This window comes from Dendrobates tinctorius, unplaced genomic scaffold (genome assembly GCF_039654945.1).
Source record: "Dendrobates tinctorius isolate UK_male_01 unplaced genomic scaffold, ASM3965494v1 ptg000147l, whole genome shotgun sequence".
Lineage (NCBI taxonomy): Eukaryota > Metazoa > Chordata > Amphibia > Anura > Dendrobatidae > Dendrobates > Dendrobates tinctorius.
In genome coordinates this window covers 14024198-14044336 of record NW_027361814.1, presented here as the reverse complement: position 1 = coordinate 14044336, position 20139 = coordinate 14024198, and the positions used below count along the sequence as shown (strand labels likewise).

At 44.4% G+C, this 20139-nt stretch overlaps 1 protein-coding gene across 2 annotated transcripts in view; it reads left to right on the top strand.

Annotated features, from left to right (window-relative positions):
• Nucleotides 1-20139, top strand: part of LOC141049743 (alpha-2-macroglobulin-like) — a 434279-nt gene that overhangs the window by 366765 nt on the left and 47375 nt on the right. For both annotated transcript variants that reach the window (XM_073546469.1, XM_073546468.1), the window contains exons 23-26: nt 6103-6186; nt 8930-9106; nt 12795-12876; nt 16938-17094. In XM_073546469.1, coding sequence (XP_073402570.1) covers nt 6103-6186; nt 8930-9106; nt 12795-12876; nt 16938-17094 — 500 coding nt within the window. The remainder of the gene's footprint in view (nt 1-6102; nt 6187-8929; nt 9107-12794; nt 12877-16937; nt 17095-20139) is intronic.

Sequence of the window (20139 nt, the reverse complement as noted above, 5' to 3'; positions counted from 1 at the left end):
TACGGAACATAGGAGTAAAAGGGAACAGAGGACATGGGTTAGAGGAAGAACCCAGCCTAGAAGTTCTAAGCGCAAGGCCGGGGCCCGGTCCCCGAGGTTGTATGGACACTAATGGTTCTGCAGCAGACACCGGTGGAGTAGTGGGCTGTAAATGCACTACTCCCATCTAAGACTTGCACAACAGCAACATTGATAGTGAGCCGGGATTCAGGAGTAAGGAGTCCCCGAAGCAGGCTACAGCTGTCTGCCATGCAAGTAGAGTTCTTGGGAGCATCTGTCAGGAGGAACTCCAGTGTAACTCAGTACTAGGAGATCTTTACACTTAAAGGCGCTATAAAGGAGATGTTCAGAAAGGCACATGTTGGCAGAGTGTTGGAAGGGAGCATCCTATCTTGCCTGGAGGTCGACTGAGTCCCTGACCCGGAGGACACAGCACGGAGGCAGGCACCTGTGTGCACTACAGACTGTAAGTAAAGCTTTGGAACTACAAGCCCCGGTGTCCTCCATTCATTCCTGCGCCAACACACCTGGTACCGCTACATCTGGGTACCAGCTTCTACACTGTCTGCGCCTCTCAGCTACCCCTACATCTACACTGCCCTGGGACTACAGCTCCACCTGTGGGGAGCTTCACCATCTTGGCTGCAACACACCACCAGTCCCAGAGGATCTGAATGCAGCGTCAGCTTAACATCTCCCTTGCCGAACACCACAGGTGGCGTCACAAACTATTCATCAATTCTATTTCATTGTTCTTTCACCCACTTTTGCCATGGAGCCCCAGGGCCACGGACTGGGTCACAGCTTCCGTGACACCTCCCATTGAGATCAACGGGTCCAATGCCGAGTACCCCGACAGCCCTGGTCGGGCGCTCCATATGCGCTAAACTTTCTCAATTTTTCATATTTCTAATGCAGTAATGCAATTCATTTTTCATATTTGCATGTTATGGTGCTATAGTGTGCTTCCTTTTTTGCTTGAGTGTATATGAGTTGGTGACTCTAAGTTAAGCACCTGTTCACACAATGTTTATGCTTGGATGTGACGGTCAGTTTTTGAAATTTGCAGAGTGTAGGATAGACTGGAGTGGTGCCAGAGTACTGGAAGGGAGGCCAGAGAGTAGGAGGTTGCAGTAGTCGAGGCGGGAGATGATAAGGGTGTGCACTAGTGTTTTTGTGGTTTCATGGTTGAGGAATGCGGGGATCCGGGAAATATTTTTGAGTTTGAGGCGGCAGGAGGAGGCAAGGGCTTGGATATGTGGTTTGAAAGAGAGGGCGGAGTCGAGGATCACCCCAAGGCACCGAGCATGCGGGACTGGGGAAAGAGAGCAGACATTGATGGATAGGTCTGGTGGAGGGGTAGAGCGAGATGGGGAATTCTGTTTTGTCCATGTTCAGTTTGAGAAAGCGAGCAGAAAAAAAGGCTGAAATAGCAGACAGTTCAAGATATACATGCTGTTCCAGTAGTTTTGAGGCATAAGGGAGAAGAGATATCGGGCGATAGTTAGACACAGAGGATGGGTCGAGGGAGGGCTTTTTGAGGATGGGTGTGATTGAGGCGTGTTTGAAGGATGAGAGAAAGACACCATTTGCAAGTGAAAGGTTGAAGAGGTGTGTTAGAGTTGGGATGAAGACTGTGGCAAAATTAGGGATGAGGTGGGACAGGAGCGGGTCAAGCACACAAGTGGTGAGGTGTAATCTTGACAGGAGGGTGGAGAGCTGATCTTCTGTCTGTAACGGACTCAGCTCCTGCTGAGCCCATTTTTTGAGTGGACCCTCTGGGTCATGGCACCCACCCACCGAGGGCGAGCTGACCTTGTGAGCATCCACCCCCTATACAGGGAGTGTCAGGGGCAAGACCAAGGGGGTGAGCCACCACGACTGCTGGGACCAGACGGCCGGCTCAGGGGGACACTATGGGAGTGTCTGACGACCAGAGACAAGCAGGAAACAAGACAAGACAAGAGGTAAGTGCAAGGCATCTTCATTAAGATCTTCAGGATCACATTCAGTGCAAACATGAAAACAAGCAAAACGTGCAAGGTGCGCGCATGGGCACGCAAAGGTCCATAGCATAGTATGTGCCAGGTGGTACACCTAGGTACAGATAAAGGCACAATGGCATCGGACTCCGGACCGCTGGCGACGATCGACATGATTTAGGCATCAGGCTGCGGACATCAGCTCCGGACATCAGGCCGCAGTCATCCAGCTTACGATCTCTGGCAGCGATCGGCAGGTTCCGGGCATCCGGCAGGCAAACCAGGGTTCAGGCAAGGAGGCACGACAGATATCCAGGCATGGTGTGTGTTAGGGAACACGCCAAGGTCCAAGGCTAGGTGTGTGTGTAGGGGACTCGCCAGGGTTCAAGGCTAGGTGCAAGGCAAGGTGCATGTGTAGGGGACACGCCAGGGTTCAAAGCTAGGTGCAAGGCAAGGTGCGTGTGTAGGGGATACACCAGGGTTCACAAAACGAGACAGGGTGCGTGTGTAGAGACACGCCAAAGCACAAGGTACAAGACAGAGTGCGTGTGTAGAGACACGCCGAAGCACAAGGTACAAGACAGAGTGCGTGTGTAGAGACACGCCAAAGCACAAGGTACAAGACAGAGTGCGTGTGTAGAGACACGCCAAAGCACAAGGTACAAGACAGAGTGCGTGTGTAGAGACACGCCAAAGCACAAGGTACAAGACAGAGTGCGTGTGTAGAAACACGCCAAAGCACAAGGTACAAGACAGATTGCGTGTGTAGAGACACGCCAAAGCACAAGGTACAAGACAGATTGCGTGTGTAGAGACACACCAAGGTCAGGGTTCAAGGCAGGGTGCATGCTAGGAGCTACGCCAGGGTTCAAGGTAGGGTGCGTGCTAGGAGCCACGCCAGGGTTCAGAGCAGGACGTGTGCTAGGAGCCACGCGGGATGCACTCCTCACTGGCCAGTGCACACGGCTGTAACGCCAGCACGAGGCACGACCTTGGCACAGGAGGCAGGCAAAGGAACCTTCGTGCTAGGAGCCACGCCAGGTTCAGGGCAGGGTGCGTGCTAGGAGCCACGCCAGGGTTCAAGGAAGGGCTGCGTGCTAGGAGCCACGCAGGAGGCACGCCTAACTGGCCAGTGCACACGGCTGTATACAAACACGAGGCACTTACCACGGCACAGGAGACGGCCAAGCGGAACCCACGCCGGGGTTCAAGGCAAGGACAAGGCAAGGAACAAGGCAAGACTAGGCAAGAAACAAGGTACGAAACACGGAGCGGAACATAGGCAGAAACAGAGCCAGGTCAGAGCGAGGACAGAGTCTAGCAGCGGAGCGTAGGCCGAAACCCAGAGCCAGGCCAAGGGAGAACCTTGGGACTAGACTTGGAAATGTGCAAGAGAGCACCAGAGGACAGAGTGTGGAAAACCAGGCTGAGACAAGAACATGAAAAGTACTACAAGGCTCAGAATAGCAAAGACCAGACATGGCGAAACAGGCAAGGCAGAGAACAGAGGAAGGACTACAAGTCAAAGAATAGCTAAGGCAAGGCATAGCAAAACAGACTAAAGCAGAGAACAGCAGAAGGACTACAAGGCAAAGCAAGGCAAAGACAAACATGGTACAAGAGACAACACAAGACATGGCACAAGACAAGAGACGGAATACGAGCACGGAGCGTGTGCAGAGACGCACTACAGAGCAAAGTGCAAGGGCACAGAATAGAGGGAGCAACCCCACAGACCAAGAGCCATGCAGGGAAGCAACACAATAATCAGGCCCTGAGCAAAGGAAGGGGTGGTCTGATATAGGGCACAGCACCTCCTCTTCTGGGTCAGGACCAGGGGAGAACTTCCTAGTTCAGATGCTCCAGGATCACAGAGCGCAGTCACATGATCAGGGTTTCAGACATGACGAGATGATCACCGAACCAGACAGTGCAGGATCCTAGGAAGGACACATAATCAGGGATTCTAGACATGACGAGATGATTGCAGAACCAGACAGTGCAGGATCCTAGGAAAGGTCACATGATCAGAGTTTCAGACATGACAAGATGACTGCAGAACTAGACAGTGCAGGACCTTAGGAAACGTCACATGATCAAGGTTTCAGACATGACGAGATGATTGCAGAACCAGACAGTGCAGGATCCTAGGAAACGTCACATGATCAGGGATTGAAGATCACAGAAGGCAAAGCAGAAATGCAGGCAACTTGCAGCTCAGCAGACATGAGGTGAGTGTGCACACTGCTCTAGGGAACAAGCAGGATAGCGGACACAAGGTGCGCGTGCACACCGCTCCAGGGGTTCATGAGGCAAAACAAACATGGTGGACATGGCGGACGTGACAATGTCATGGTGGAGAAGCTGGTTTTGGAAGAACAGGGCTGAGCAGCTAAGAGGGACATTGGGGGCTGTGGGCCAAAGCTTTCTCTGATCGTATCGATCTTCTGCTTAAAGAAGGAGGCAAAGTCTTCAGCAGAAATGAGAGGAGATTGAGGAGGGGCGGAGTAGAAAATTGAAAGTGTTGAAAAGCTGTTTAGGGTTGTGAGACAGTGAGGATATGAGGGATGCAAAGTAAGTTTGTTTTGCGGCAGAGAGCGTGTACTTGAAGCTGACAAAGGACTGCTTGTATGCGTTGAAGTGCTCAGTAGAACGGGTTCTCTTCCATCTCCACTCAGCGGCCCTGGAAACCCGTCTCAGTTCTTTGGTCAGGCTGGTCAGCCAGGGCTGCCTGTTGATTGTACGAGTTTTGCTCTGCGTTAGGAGGGCAGCCGAATGAAGTGTTGCTATTATTGTGGTGTTACAAAAGGTGGCATCAGCATCTGTGTCATGAAGGGAAGCTAGGTCTGTGAGAGGGAGAAGGGACTCAGAGAGTGATTGTAGATTGAGGTGTTTGAGATTTCTGCTAGGGTGAGCAAGTTTGTGGAGTGGGGGTTGCGCAGTTGGAGAGGAGGGGTGAGTTAGTGAGATTAGTGAGAGAACTGAGACGGGTGAAGATAAGGTCCAGTGTGTGACCATCTTTGTGAGTAGCCGCAGAGGACCATTGAGTGAGGCCAAAGGAGGCAGTCAGTGATAAAAGTTTAGAGGCAGCTGAGGTGGAAGTGTCAATGGGGATGTTGAAGTCGCCCATGATGATGGTGGGGATGTCAGCAGAGAGGAAATGGAGTAGCCAGGTGGTGAAGTGGTCGAGAAAGGTGGAGATGGCTAGTTCTGGGGGGCGGTAGATGACAGCCAGTTGGAGGTTGGAGGGGGAATAGATGCGGACGGAATGCACCTCAAACGAGGGAAGAGTAGCGGAGGGTGGAAGTTGAATTGGGGTAAAGGAGCAGGTATCAGACAGGAGCAACCAACTCCTCCACCACGTTTGTTGCTTGGGCGAGGGGTGTGAGAGAGATGGAATCCGACATAGGAAAGTGAAGCTGGAGAGGCTGTGTCAGAAGGAGTGAGCCATGTTTCAGTGATGGCAAGGAAGGAGAGTTTGTTGGTGATAAAGAGGTCATGGATAAACGACAGCTTATTGCCGACAGAGCGTGCGTTCCATAAGGCGCCAGGTAAGAGGACTGGGGGAGTGGGGGCTGGATGAATAGGTATGAGGTTATCATGGTTGTAAAAACGTGTAGAGGATCGAGGCTGGATGTTAGAAATAAGTGTGGGGATGTGTTGAGGAGGGCCAGGATTTGGGGATACGTAGCCAGCAATGAGTAGTAGCAGACAGAGCGTTAGAAGGTGGGAGCAGGATAGGACATGATGTGGCCGTGTGTGTCTGGAGAAAAAGGATTGTATGTGGAGGAACAGTTCAGAGGAGAAGGTTAGGTGGCTGGGGAAGATGGAGGGGGAGATGACAAATTCCTTACTAGGTGGGGGGATTACAGGAGATCGGACAAAATAGAGAAGTATGGGGGTGAAAGTGAGAAGAAACCGAAACATTGTTGTGGTTATCTATTCTGTTACCTTTCAGTCATAAAAGCATAAAAGGGACAATCAATTCATGGAGAATAACTTTTCTGCAATTGAAATTTCCTGGTAACAGGCAAAGACAAATTTTGACTTATCAACTAATTTTTGCATACTACACTATTAATACTACTATATAAACACTTTTTTGGCTTTCATATTACAGACCAGCCTAAAGTGGAAGAAATATCTCTGAAGATCCCAAATAATATTTTGGAGGATTCTGCAAGGGCTCATGTAACAGTGTTGGGTGAGATGTCAACTATCTGGATATGCTTATCAGGAACATTATCAGACATCTACGCTTCATATTGGCAAATAGTCAATGTCCTTAAACCTCCTACTCTGGCTACTAACCTCAGAACCCAAAGAAGGTGGTTAAAGGGATTTTCCAGTAATGCTGTATGTAAAATAATGTTTACTTAGGCCTCTTTTACACTTGCCGTGTTTTTGCTGGCCATTTTTGCAGCCCCAATGCATTTCTATGGGGCTGCAAAAACGGCCTGCAAAAATTAGTAGGAAGGCCATGCTCCATATGGCCGTGAGGGCCGTATTTGCGGCCTTGAAAAAATATCGAGCTTGCTCGATATTTTTCATGGCTTACGGACACGGCTGTAATGCAACGTTAAGTTGTTTTTGCGGTACACCGTATTTGTGGATCGCCGTTTTTTTCCCTACTATTGTTATAACAGGGAAAAACGACGATCTGAGGTTTTTTGCCACCCGTTTTTGTGGAATACGGTGAAAATTACGGCAATACGGCCCGAAAAAAGGCGCATAAAATTAGGCCGCAAAAAAATGGCATGTGTAAAAGCAGCCTAACTTTACTATATAAATTAAGAATCCTATTACTTTTTGTTGACTTTCAAGGACATTTATTAAGAACCCTATGCCAGTTTTCTCAAAACAGTAACACATTTTTGCACAACCTATACATGCTCAAGTAGATAGTATAAGTGTGGCGCCCTTGAGGGTTCAGTCGCCACAGAGGTACTACACCTCCTCCTGAGGTGTGGTGCCCCACCATCCAGGTAAGGTGGAGACACCTGACCACACTACAACACCGGCATCCCACACAACACAGTAGTGTAGCAAAGCACCCTTTGGTGGCTCCCTGCTTGGAACACGAAGAGTGCTGGGAGGCGGGTGGAGCTTAGTTGGCACCAAAAGAGCAGGAAGTTTAGGAGTCAGTCAGTCAGTGAGTCTGACAGAGTGAGTGGAAGAGAGGAGATCCCCTGAGTGGGATGGATGAAGGAAGTGCTGCAGCCGACCTCAGTGACCTGGGTCCGCTGGCACAGGAAAGGGACATTGATGGAAAGCCTGACTCTCTTCATAAGAAAGAAGGATTAGTATGGAACGTAAGGAGAGGAGGACTAAGGATTAGGGTTAGAGCAGAACCCTTCCCAAGTTCACAGCGCAAGGCCGGGGTCCGGTCCCCGAGGTTGTATGGATACTAATGGTCCTGCAGCAGACACCGGAGGAATAGAAGTTGTCACCACTTTATTCCCACTCAAGACTTGGGGGCACAACAGCAATGTGAGTGAGCCAGGACTAGGTAGTAAGGAGTCCCCGAAGCAGGCTACAGCTGTCTGCCGTACAAGTAGAGTTCATAGTAACATCTGACAGGAGGAACTCCAGTGTAACTCAGTACTGTGAGTACTTCACTATAGGTGCAAGAAGGGAGAAGTTCAGAAAAGGCATATGTTGGCGTAGTGTTGGAAAGGAGTACTTCATCTTGACTGGAAGTTGGCTGAGCTCCTTACCTGGAGGACACGGCACGGATGCGGACACCTGTACGTGCAACAGACTGTGAGCAAAGCTTTGGAACTACATGCCCTGGTGTCCTCAGTTTATTCCTGCGCCGACACACTCAGCACTGCTACATCTTTGTGCCTAACACTGCACCATCCACGTCTCCCCTCACGGTGACTTCTCCTACTCTGCCCTGAGACTACAGCCCTACTTTTGGAGGGCTACACCATCATTGCTGCACTATACCATCTGTCCCAGAGGATCTGCTTGCAGCGTCGGCTTAATATTCCCCTTGCCGAACACCACAGGTGGCGTCACGACTCATTTATTCACAAACTTTAATCATCACCCACAAGCTCGACATCCCGCTTTTACAATGGACGCCCAGGGCCACGGACCGGGTCACTGCCTCTTTGACACTTCCCTCTGAGATACCGGCCCGGTACCGAGTACCCCACGGCCCTGGCGAGCGACCCATAAGCTCGAGGGGGCAGAGGAAGTTTTTACAAATTATAGTCGTAGCCGACAGCTGGCATAGATTTTGGTTTGTTTCACGTGGACTGCTCAAGTGTTTTTGGAAGTGTGCATCTTAACGAATATGGTGCCTGCATCCCCCACTGCGCCACCAATGTTTTTTTGCCATACCAACAGTATCTCTGCTCCTCTAGCACCTGGACTTTTGGCTATAATGGATAATCCGCATTTTTCTGAAATATTGCCTAGCAGTGATAAACTATCAACCGGTGACTACCAAAACTCTACTTCAAAAGGGCGACTATGTGATAAAGGCCGTTGTTAGGCCGAAACATCAGCTGTCGCTTCATCACCGTCAAATAAATAATAAAAAGCTCACTAAAGCATATTTTATGTGTGCAGTGATTCTATATTGACTTTATAGTGACGGGACCAGAGGCTCCCTTTTCACTAGCACCATATATTCATTATACTAGTCGAGTGCTAGCCATCTTCCATATCTACCATAAGCTCGAGGGGGCAGAGGAAGTTTTTACAAATTATAGTCGTAGCCGACAGCTGGCATAGATTTTGGTTTGTATCACGTGGACTGCTCGTGTTTTTGGAAGTGTGCATCTTAACGAATATGGTGCCGCAAACCTGCACATACCTAGCCCTAATCCATGGAAAATAGTGAATACAGCTATGTCTCCTCCATATTATGCAAACCCATTAGTTTTTTATTTTTAAATTTAGATGAATATAATATTTCTGTTTTCACCGTGCAGGAGATCTGATGGGCACGGCCATGCAGAACCTTGATCGTCTCCTGGCCATGCCATATGGTTGTGGAGAACAGAACATGGTTCTCTTTGCTCCTAATATCTTTATCTTGCAATATCTGGAGAAGACACATCAACTGAACAATGAAATCCAGAGCAAAGCCAAGAAATTCCTGGAGAGCGGTGAGAAATTCTGTTTCTATTATTCTATTGATTGCTTTCATTTTCTAAAAATGTGAATCCTGGCATGTAGGGATTGTCTTGTAGTTATAAAAAATATACACCCATAAAAAAAGATATACAGAACCAGTAAAGTAAAACTATTACTCTTTATCCATATAAATTAAATGCTATAGGGGTCGCTCACAACAGCGTATAGATCGACAACTGCTATCAGGTTTTTTATCTGACAGCTCTTGCACTAATGTTATTCCAAGGGGTACTGAAGAGGACTAATTTTTTTCATTAACAGAATTGGTCAGTGAAAAAACAATTTGCTGCATGCTGCTATTTCACTTTTAAATCAGATGACGCCTATTCAAGTCATGGAAAATTTCGGACAGCTCTCGGATAACATCCGAGTGCAGTCCTTTTTCTGTGGAATCAAAGAATGGAGAAAAATGGAGAAATTTTGTTCTCCATCTTCTCCTCATCTGAGAGAATGGGATCATACTATGCTGACGCTCTGATCAAACTCAAATCAGAGTTTGATTGAAGTGTCATTAGCATAATCGACCCAATTCTCTTGGATGTGAGAATCTACTGCTGTCTGACCATTGCCATACTGTGGCTCCGTGTGGCATCCGATGTTTTTTTGCGCTCCCACAGACTTGAATGTGTGAGTCTGACACACGGAAAAAGCTAGCGCATGATGCGATTTTTTTTTTTTCACATACAGATTCGGTCACTGAAAAAAAATCGCTGATTTGCACTGCCCCATTGAATAACATGACATAATTATTCCGTCCTCAGCTAAATGCACGGGGTTCATATAGCTTATACGGGTAGCTAAACCGCTATACCGGGGGTCCAATAAGAAGACTGTAGGTTGAATCTGTGTTTATTGAACACGATGGTATATAGATGTACGGTGAAACTACAAATAAGACATACAGTTGTGGCCAAAAGTATTGACACCCCTGCAATTCTGTCACATAATATTCAGTTTCTTCCTGAAAATGATTGCAATCACAAATTTTTTGGTATTATTATCTTCATTTAATTTGTCTTAAATGAAAAAATACAAAAGAGAATGAAGCAAAAAGCAAAACATTGATAATTTCACACAAAACTCCAAAAATGGGCCAGACAAAAGTATTGGCACCCTCAGCCTAATACTTGGTTGCACAACCTTTAGCCAAAATAACTGTGACCAACCACTTCCGGTAACCATCAATGAGTTTCTTACAATGCTCTGCTGGAATTTTAGACCATTCTTCTTTGGCAAACTGCTCCAGGTCCCTGATATTTGAAGGGTGCCTTCTCCAAACTGCCATTTTTAGATCTCTCCATAGGTGTTCTATGGGATTCAGGTCTGGACTCATTGCTGGCCACCTTAGAAGTCTCCAGTGCTTTCTCTCAAACCATTTTCTAGTGCTTTTTGAAGTGTGTTTTGGGTCATTGTCCTGCTGGAAGACCCATGACCTCTGAGGGAGACCCAGCTTTCTCACACTGGGCCCTACATTATGCTGCAAAATTTGTTGGTAGTTTTCAGACTTCATAATGCCATGCACACAGTCAAGCAGTCAAGTGCCAGAGGCAGCAAAGCAACCCCAAAACATCAGGGAACCTCCGCCATGTTTGCCTGTAGGGACCATGTTTTTTTGTTTGAATGCCTCTTTTTTTCTCCTGTAAACTCTATGTTGATGCCTTTGCCCAAAAAGCTCTACTTTTGTCTCATCTGACCAGAGCATTCTTCCAAAATGTTTTAGGCTTTTTCAGGTAAGTTTTGGCAAACTCCAGCCTGGCTTTTTTATGTCTCGGGGTAAGAAGTGGGGTCTTCCTGGGTCTCCTAACATACAGTCCCTTTTCATTCAGACGCCGACGGATAGTACGGGTTGACACTGTTGTACCCTCGGACTGCAGGGCAGCTTGAACTTGTTTGGATGTTAGTCGAGGTTCTTTATCCAACATCCGCACAATCTTGCGTTGAAATCTCTTGTCAATTTTTCTTTTCCGTCCACATCTAGGGAGGTTAGCCACAGTGCCATGGGCTTTACACTTCTTGATGACACTGCACACGGTAGACACAGGAACATTCAGGTATTTGGAGATGGACTTGTAGCCTTGAGCTTGCTCATGCTTCCTGACAATTTGGTTTCTCAAATCCTCAGACAGTTCTTTGGTCTTCTTTCTTTTCTCCATGCTCAATGTAGTACACACAAGGACACAGGACAGAGGTTGAGTCAACTTTAATCCATGTCAACTGGCTGCAAGTGTGATTTAGTTATTGCCAACACCTGTTAGGTGCCACAGGTAAGTTACAGGTGCTGTTAATTACACAAATTAGAGAAGCATCACATGATTTTTCGAACAGTGCCAATACTTTTGTCCACCCTCTTTTTTATGTTTGGTGTGGAATTATATCCAATTTGGCTTTAGGACAATTCTTTTTGTGTTTTTCCATTTAAGACAAATTAAATGAAGATAATAATACCAAAGAATTTGTGTTTGCAATTATTTTCAGGAAGAAACTGAGTATTATCTGACAGAATTGCAGGGGTGTCAATACTTTTGGCCACAACAGTACAATGCAATGAATCAGTATGGATACATAAAAATACATATATACATATACAGACTACCTGCGTTAACAGCTAACCAGGGGAGCTGACTAAGGAGGGTGATCTAGGACAGAATTAGATGAAATAGGGTGATTACGTTGTGACAATGCTGACACAAGGGGAGGAGGAGAAAGGAGATGTCCACATGAAGCAGGCTTGGCAGAAATGGTCGACTGGACAGAGAAAGGGGGAAGTCTTAGACCATGATGCCTTGCAACTTACCCAGGGTGCATTGGGAATTGGAGGGAGATCAAGAATGAAAATGAAACTAAGGTACAGAATAACACTGCAGTTATATATTTGGCCACTAGATGGAGCTAAGGGAACAATAAACATTAAACTGTATGGCAAACTGAACATTATAACTGAATTTATGTAATGGAAATAAACAGTTAAGAGTCATTATTCGTGTCGGAGACAGAACAATAATTTCTAATATGCTTTCATTAAAAATTGCCTACTGTTCCCTAACTACACTATCTAACTGCTTTTCTACCTACTTCCTTTTCTGATAATGCCTCCTTTGAGAATCCTAATGGAAACTCAAATGAAGCGTTATTAGGAGGTGGAGGCTGCGGTCACTGTCTCAGCCCCTGCCCCCTCCCTGAAATGAAACGTCATCAGTGACGCTCATTTCAAGGGTTGGGCTAGTCATCATGTGTCATCAGAAAGAAAGTTGGGGGAAAAAGTAGAAAAGCAGTAGTTTAGATAGGGAACGCCAGGGGATGCTTAATGAAAGTATATCAGAAATTAGTTTAAATTATGTCACTAAATAGATACACTTTTAGAATTAAATTTACTTTGGCTTCGGACCACCTTTTTAATCATTATTATCAATCATATTAAAAGGGTGGTCCAAAGCCAAAGTAAATTTAATTCTATATCTATTTTTGCCATAATCTAAACTAATTTCTAATATACTTGCATTAAAATTCTCTATCTCTCTCTCTCTCTATGTATATGGATACAGATCCAGGTGCACTTAATCCAAACTCGTAAAGCTAGGATTTAACCCTCACCAACATAGCTTTGCTACAATAAATATGCTGTGTACACTTATATTTAAAAGATTTTCTTGCATCTTACAGGATATCAGCGCCAGCTTACATATAAACGTGATGATGGATCATATAGCGCTTTTGGAAAAAGTGACAAAGATGGGAATACATGGTTTGTGGATTTGGGTACATTTGTGTTTACAGAGCTGGGGTGTTATAATCACGTCACCGTCGACATCAGTGATTTGGTTGCATCTTTCATGTTAATAATGTGCAAGACGTCATCACTACAAGACTGTTAGGCTATGTGCACACGTGCAGAATTGCCGCGGAAATTTCCACGGCAATTCTGCAACTCCTTGCCGCGGGAAAATCGCTGGAAATTCGCATACGGAATTCCCGCAAAAAACTAGCATTTTGCAAGCGTAATTAGCTTGCAGAATGCTAGCGTTTTCCAAGCGATCTGTAGCATTGCTTGGAAAACTGATTGACAGGTTGGTCACTGTTCTGTCCAGCCATATAATTGCTGTCTAGAAGGTCTAGTCATTTTTTTATGTCTTCGATTATTACAGACATTGTATTTTTGTGTGTATTAATCCTTCATACAGTCATATGTTAAAGTTTGGTTACCCCTATTAATGTTAACCTTTTTTCTTTATAACAATTTTGGTTTTTGCAACAGCTATTTCAGTTTCATATATCTAATAACTGATGGACTCAGTTATATTTCTGGATTCAAATGAGGTTTATTGTACTAACAGAAAATGTGCAATCTGCATTTAAACAAAATTTGACCGGTGCAAAAGTATGGGTACCCTTATCATTTTCTTGATTTGAACACTCCTAACTACTTCTTACTGACTTCCTGAAGCACTAAATTGGTTTTGTAACCTCATTGAGCTTTGACCTTCATAGCCAGGTGTATCAAATCATGAGAAAAGGTATTTAAGGTGGCCACTTGCAAGTAGTTCTCCTATTTGATTCTCCTATGAAGAGTGGCATCATGGGCTCCTCAAAACAACTCTCAAATGATCTGAAAACAAAGATTATTCAACATAGCTTTTCAGGGGAAGGATACAAAAAGTTGTCTCAGAGATTTAACCTGTCAGTTTCCACTGTGAGGAACATAGTAAGGAAATGGAAGAACACAGGTACAGTTCTTGTTAAGCCCAGAAGTGGCAGGCCAAGAAAAAGATCAGAAAGGCAGAGAAGAATGGTGAGAACAGTCAAGGACAATCCACAGACCACCTCCAAAGACCTGCAGCATCATCTTGCTGCAGATGGTGTCACTGTGCATTGGTCAACAATACAGCGCACTTTGCACAAGTAGAAGCTGTATGGGAGAGTGATGCGAAAGAAGCCGTTTCTGCAAGCACGCCACAAACAGAGTCGCCTGAGGTATGCAAAAGCACATTTGGACAAGCCAGTTACATTTTGGAAGAAGGTCCTGTGGAGTGATGAAACAAAGATTGAGTTGTTTGGTCATACAAAAAGGCGTTATGCATGGAGGCTAAAAATCACAGCATTCCAAGAAAAACACTTGCTACCCACAGTAAAATTTGGTGGAGGTTCCATCATGCTTTGGGGCTGTGTGGCCAATTCCGGCACCGGGAATCTTGTTAAAGTTGAGGGTCGCATGGATTCAACTCAGTATCAGCAGATTCTTGACAATAATATGCAAGAATCAGTGACGAAGTTGAAGTTACGCAGGGGATGGATATTTCAGCAAGACAATGATCCAAAACCCCGCTCCAAATCTACTCAGGCATTCATGCAGAGGAACAATTACAATGTTCTGGAATGGCCATCCCAGTCCCCAGACCTGAATATCATTGAACATCTGTGGGATGATTTGAAGCGGGCTGTCCATGCTCGGCGACCATCAAACTTAACTGAACTGGAATTGTTTTGTAAACAGGAATGGTCACAAATACCTTCATCCAGGATCCGGGAACTCATTAATAGCTACAGGAAGCGACTAGAGGCTGTTATTTTTGCAAAAAGAGGATCTACGAAATATTAATGTCGCTTTTATGTTGAGGTGCCCATACTTTTGCACCGGTCAAATTTTGTTAAAATGCAGATTGCACATTTTCTGTTAGTACAATAAATCTCATTTGAATCCAGAAATCTAACTGAGTCCATCAGTTATTAGATATATGAAACTGAAATAGCTGTTGCAAAAACCAAAATTGTTATAAAGAAAAAAGGTTAACAATAATAGGGGTGCCCAAACTTTAACATATGACTGTATATTTCATACTGTAAGGTAACAGCACCACCTGCTGGCCATTTAATGCATTGATTCTAGTTTAATTTGCAATGTATTGTGGGATTGTTCCTGTTACATCATAGTCTTGTTTATGACACTGTGAGGGGAACAGCAGCCATTATTCCTCCATGTGTCTTAGGAGAATCTACATCATTCGTGTTCTTCATGCTTCTTAAACAGCCTGCTCTAAGCATAGTTGGTAAGCACTATCTAGGTGTTATAATCCTGTGTTTATAACGTTTGTTGTATTAAATAGGTAATCATCAGCTATGTATTACCTCATGGTACCTATGTATTACCTCATGTTACCTATGTATTACCTCACGGTACCTATGTATTACCTCATGGTACCTATGTATTACCTCATGGTACCTATGTATAACCTCACGGTACCTATGTATTACCTCATGGTACCTATGTATTACCTCACGGTACCTATGTATTACCTCATGGTACCTATGTATTACCTCATGGTACCTATGTATTACCTCATGTTACCTATGTATTACCTCGCGGTACCTATGTATTAGCTCATGGTACCTTTGTATTACCTCATGGTACCTATGTATAACCTCATGTTACCCATGTATTACCTCATGGAACCTATGTATTACCTCATGTTACTGTGTATTGCAGACTATCTGTATTTTTTGCTCTGTGCAGTTATATATTCTGAAATGCTCCTGTTATTGCATCCTATAGTTTCACCCTTTCCGGTCACATCTGCAATCAATAAAAGAAGGTTACAATTTTACAGCCTCTTTTCTTAAAGAAGACAAGGGGTTTAGCTACATGTCTCATTGCACACCCTGCTAACGTGTATGAGGACAGTATAGTCACACTTATCAAACATAGTGTTTGACAAGTGTGACCAGCTTTTTACTATTGAGGCTGCCTATGCAGCATCAGTAGTAAAAGACAGTAAGTAAAACATAATTAAAAAAATAAAACATATTGTTATTCCCACCTTCCGACGGCCCCCGATCTGCTCTGCGGCGCTCCCGGCATCTTCTGGTCCCAGTAATGCTTTGCGCGAATGACCTGCGATGACGTCACGCTCGCGAGAGCGCAACGTCATCGCGGTCATTCACGTAAAGCATTACTGGGACTGGAAGATGCCGTGAGCATGGTGAGCGGTGGGAAGGAGATCGCGGGCCGTTGGAAGGTGAGAATAACAATATATAACAATATTTTTTATTTTTATTCTATTTTTTATAGGATTATAGTACCCAGGGCCTGGAGGAGAGTCTCCCCTCCTCCAGACCCTGGGTACCATCCGCACATGAAGCGCTCACTTCACGCATGGTGGGCATAGCCATATGTGTAAAGTGAGAGTTTCAATACAATCTTATGGGTGCGGAATCACTGCGATTCCGCAAAATGAATGAGCATGCTACGGATTTTTCCGCTATGCGATTCCGCAGCGGAAAAATCCGCAGCATTAGCACAGCATTGTGGAATCCCATAAGATTGCATGGGATGCATTTTCACAGCGAATACGCGCATAAAAAGCCGCCGCGAAAACGCAGTGTGAACACAGCCTAATTCTATTTTCGGCTGTTGTTTTTGCATTAAAAGCGTTATCGATTCTAAAATATTTAGCCAAAAGTACAGTAGATGATCTGTAAAATGACAAAAAAAGCATTACTTACATGTTGTAGGGGCATCACCTGCAAGACATGATCGCGGCACCTACTGGCCTCAATTGACTCTTGTGGCAACTGCATGGTCAGATTGGTGAAGCCTGCATTGAGCCGATGGTCATTATCCACAACAACCCTGCTTTTTTTTAATCAGATATTATTATTATTAATATCGACACTTGAGAGTAGCTAAAGAATTGGAATTCATAAGGTTATGAGTTGTGATCATTCGTTCTCTTGATAAAAAGTTTATAAAAGTAGTTTAGTCATGTTTTATGATTGTATAGAAAATTAATTATTATCATTATATTTCTTCAGGTTGACTGGATTTGTTGTGAAGTCCTTCAGCAAAGCTCGACCCTATATCTTCATAGATGAAAGTCACCTGGACCACTCCTTCTCATGGCTGAAAAAGAACCAAGAAGACACCGGATGTTTCCGAAGTGTGGGGAGACTCTTCAATAATGCCATGAAGGTGAGCCTAGTACAGGAAAAGGCCGGTCTGACATGCCTGTGTAGGAGGATGGACTGACATGTAGACCTGTCTGATGAAGAATGAACATGTAAAATATGTTGTGCACACTGTTTGATGAGAATTCATATACATGTCTAAGGAAACAGCTAGAATTAATAGGAGACGGTGTAGTACCGGGTTTTGGCCACTAGATAGAGACATAGGGATAGTGAGAAGAGGAATCTAACAGCAGCTGAAGCTAGGATACGCCTAGTCATGGAGGGCGAAGTTACGGGACTAAGGAGGGGAATTCCCAGAAAAGGGGATAAAAGGAAAGAGTCCCAGGGTCAGAGAGAACACCCAGAATGAGACAGAGTAGAGAAGAGCTCAGGAGAAGATGGAGGAAGGAAGAGCTCAGGAAGAGACAGAGGAGAGAGAGAGATGGATAGTTTGGGGGTGGCCCTGACAGGACAGCCACAGACCAACAGATGCTATTTAAAGGATGCCTGGGGTACCGGACGGCTGAACACCGAAGGGACAGTAATTGTCGCAGCGGGCAGAGTCGACTGGGGAAAGCGCTGTGGCTGTGGGCCTAATGACAGGCACGGTGAAAGAGCCCAGCGGGTCATCGCTAGCAGGAGTAGGAGGAGGTGATAGGTACCTGGGACAGAAGCGTCACATTGCTGTGGATGTTCAAGAAGTTACCCAATAAAGTGGACCTGATTGAACGTGCTTCTGCGCCTGTTGTCAGTCCATCTCGCGGCCAAAAGGGACAACCCTCCAGTCGGCACACGTACTACACCTGTAAAATACGATCCCTGCTCAGATCAAAATACCAGGTTAGATTGCCAAGTCTCCTTGTCTGATCTAACTATGAGGTTTGTCAATTGGGCAGTAGATCAGGTCAGGAGATCTAGTGAGCAGAGACCATGATTTACATATATATGTAAAACCGACTCTGAAAGAAGGTTTAAGGTAGCTTCAAAAAGAAAACTTTTTTAAATCCTACCCACTGCTTTTATTTTGTTGTACTTTTGATTTAGTCTTTCATTCGTTTCTACTGAGCCACAACTTTTTTAACTTTCAATAAATTTAGATCACAATGCAATTTTAGGGTTTGCTCACATCCGCGTATAAATACCCCAAGTGCAATGTTAGGAGAAAATCGCATCGCACTTGCACCAATGTTATAAAATGAGGCAATGTTCATCTGCGAGTTTATCCTCAGCTGGAATTTAGGCTCAGGAAAAAATTGCAGCATGCTGCGTATGGCCTCGTAAAATGTCTAAGGCTCGCCAATGCATGGCAATGGGTGCGAGACAAAAAAAACAGAAGACACATGGACCATGTGTATGCCATCCGATTTTTACTCACACATCTCAAAGGAGTCAAGACATTGCATCAGCCAAGCATAGGATGTTCACAGCCAGAGCTCTGAGAATAGATAGCTCCGTTCAAAAGAAAGAAAGGTTCATTGTAGATGAAACGTCGCTACGCCACCAGAGCTATTAAAGCCCCTTTTGCATTTTTGAAAATACTGGAGTGCTGCCTCTTTTTTCTGAATTTAGATGGATGGATAGAATAGATAGATGTCCTGCAGATATAAAATTTCATAAGCCCCCACATATTATAAACTTGCGCCCTTGCAGTGCCTTTCATATGTGGCTATTGTTGAGGTTTTTAGACTTGTTTAAACTAATAAATAAATTAAGAAATTTAAAAAAAAACAATGTGGGGTCCCCCCTATTTTAGGAATCCAGCAAAGTTAAAGCAGAAAGCTGTCAGCTGATATTATCAGACTAGGAAAGTCCATGGATTTTGGGTCCTTCCCAGCCTAAAAATGCCAGCCACCAGCCACTCCATAAGTGGCGCTGTCTGGTCTATGATCTGTCCATGTCCTCCTTTTTAAACGTGCATAAAAGCGTGGTCGACCAGAATTTTGCTCACTTCTGAAAAGAAGGACACAGCTGAACAGTCGGAGATAAGAGTAACTTTGCTGTCTATTTATAGTGAATGCATACCTCAGGGTTTTCATCTGAGTCACGTCAGTCAGAGATTTAGATGGATAACCTGAAATAAGTGCCCAGCGTAGAATGCAGGATAAATATGATCCAAATTTTTTTGTAAAATGTTCCCAATAAAAGCTTCAAATCAATCCACAAAAAAATCCCCCACTCAGGTCCATCATCTGTCAATGGAAATATAAACGGCTTCTACATTACTGATAGCAAAATGGCTCTCGATGAGAAAGAAAAAAATCAATATAGTAAAATTTGAGCTCCCAAATCCAAATTTCGTCTCCCTTCTGAAACGAACAGTGTGCCTAAACCAAAAGATAAAAATTCAAAATTTAAAAACTGCCAATTTTTCTACATTTTCATCCAATTTTTCATAATTAAACGCAAACCATATCAAAATAAATTTATCTTTAAAACGGAAGTTCAATGTGTAGCGAAAAAACGATCTCAGAATCACTGGAATATGTTGAAGCGTTCCAGAGTTATTAGCACATAAAGTGACGCTGGTAAAATTTAGCCTGACTAGAAAGGTGAAACAGGCTTGGGGGTGTAAAGGTTAAAAGCAAGATGTAGTTATGTTTTATCATTAGAGGTAAATACAGTTTTTATTCCAATATTTTTGGAAGTGAAATGAGACATTTGAAAAAAAATAGCAAATAAACTTGATATTTTAGATGTTCAACCATTTGGAATAAATGTGATAAGAAATTGGACTCCTTAATTAAAATCAAGGTATGGTAATTATGGGTATGTGTATGGTGGGGTTCTGCGGTTACAGAGTGGCATTCCATTCTATGCCATGGAGACATTATCTGTTTTCATTGTGTTTGATGCAACAGATTAAATGTTCTCTATACTTCAAGTTTCAACAAAAATTGTACATTTTTACCAAACTCCCTACTATGTCTATTTTATAGTCAGCAGGTGACTTGTTAGGCATTCTAGGGAATCTGTCAGCAGAATTTGACACCCTAAATAATTTATCAGTTGCACTTTATTAGAGAAGTCCAGCAATGCTTTTGCATTCCCGGCCCATTCCTCTGTTACT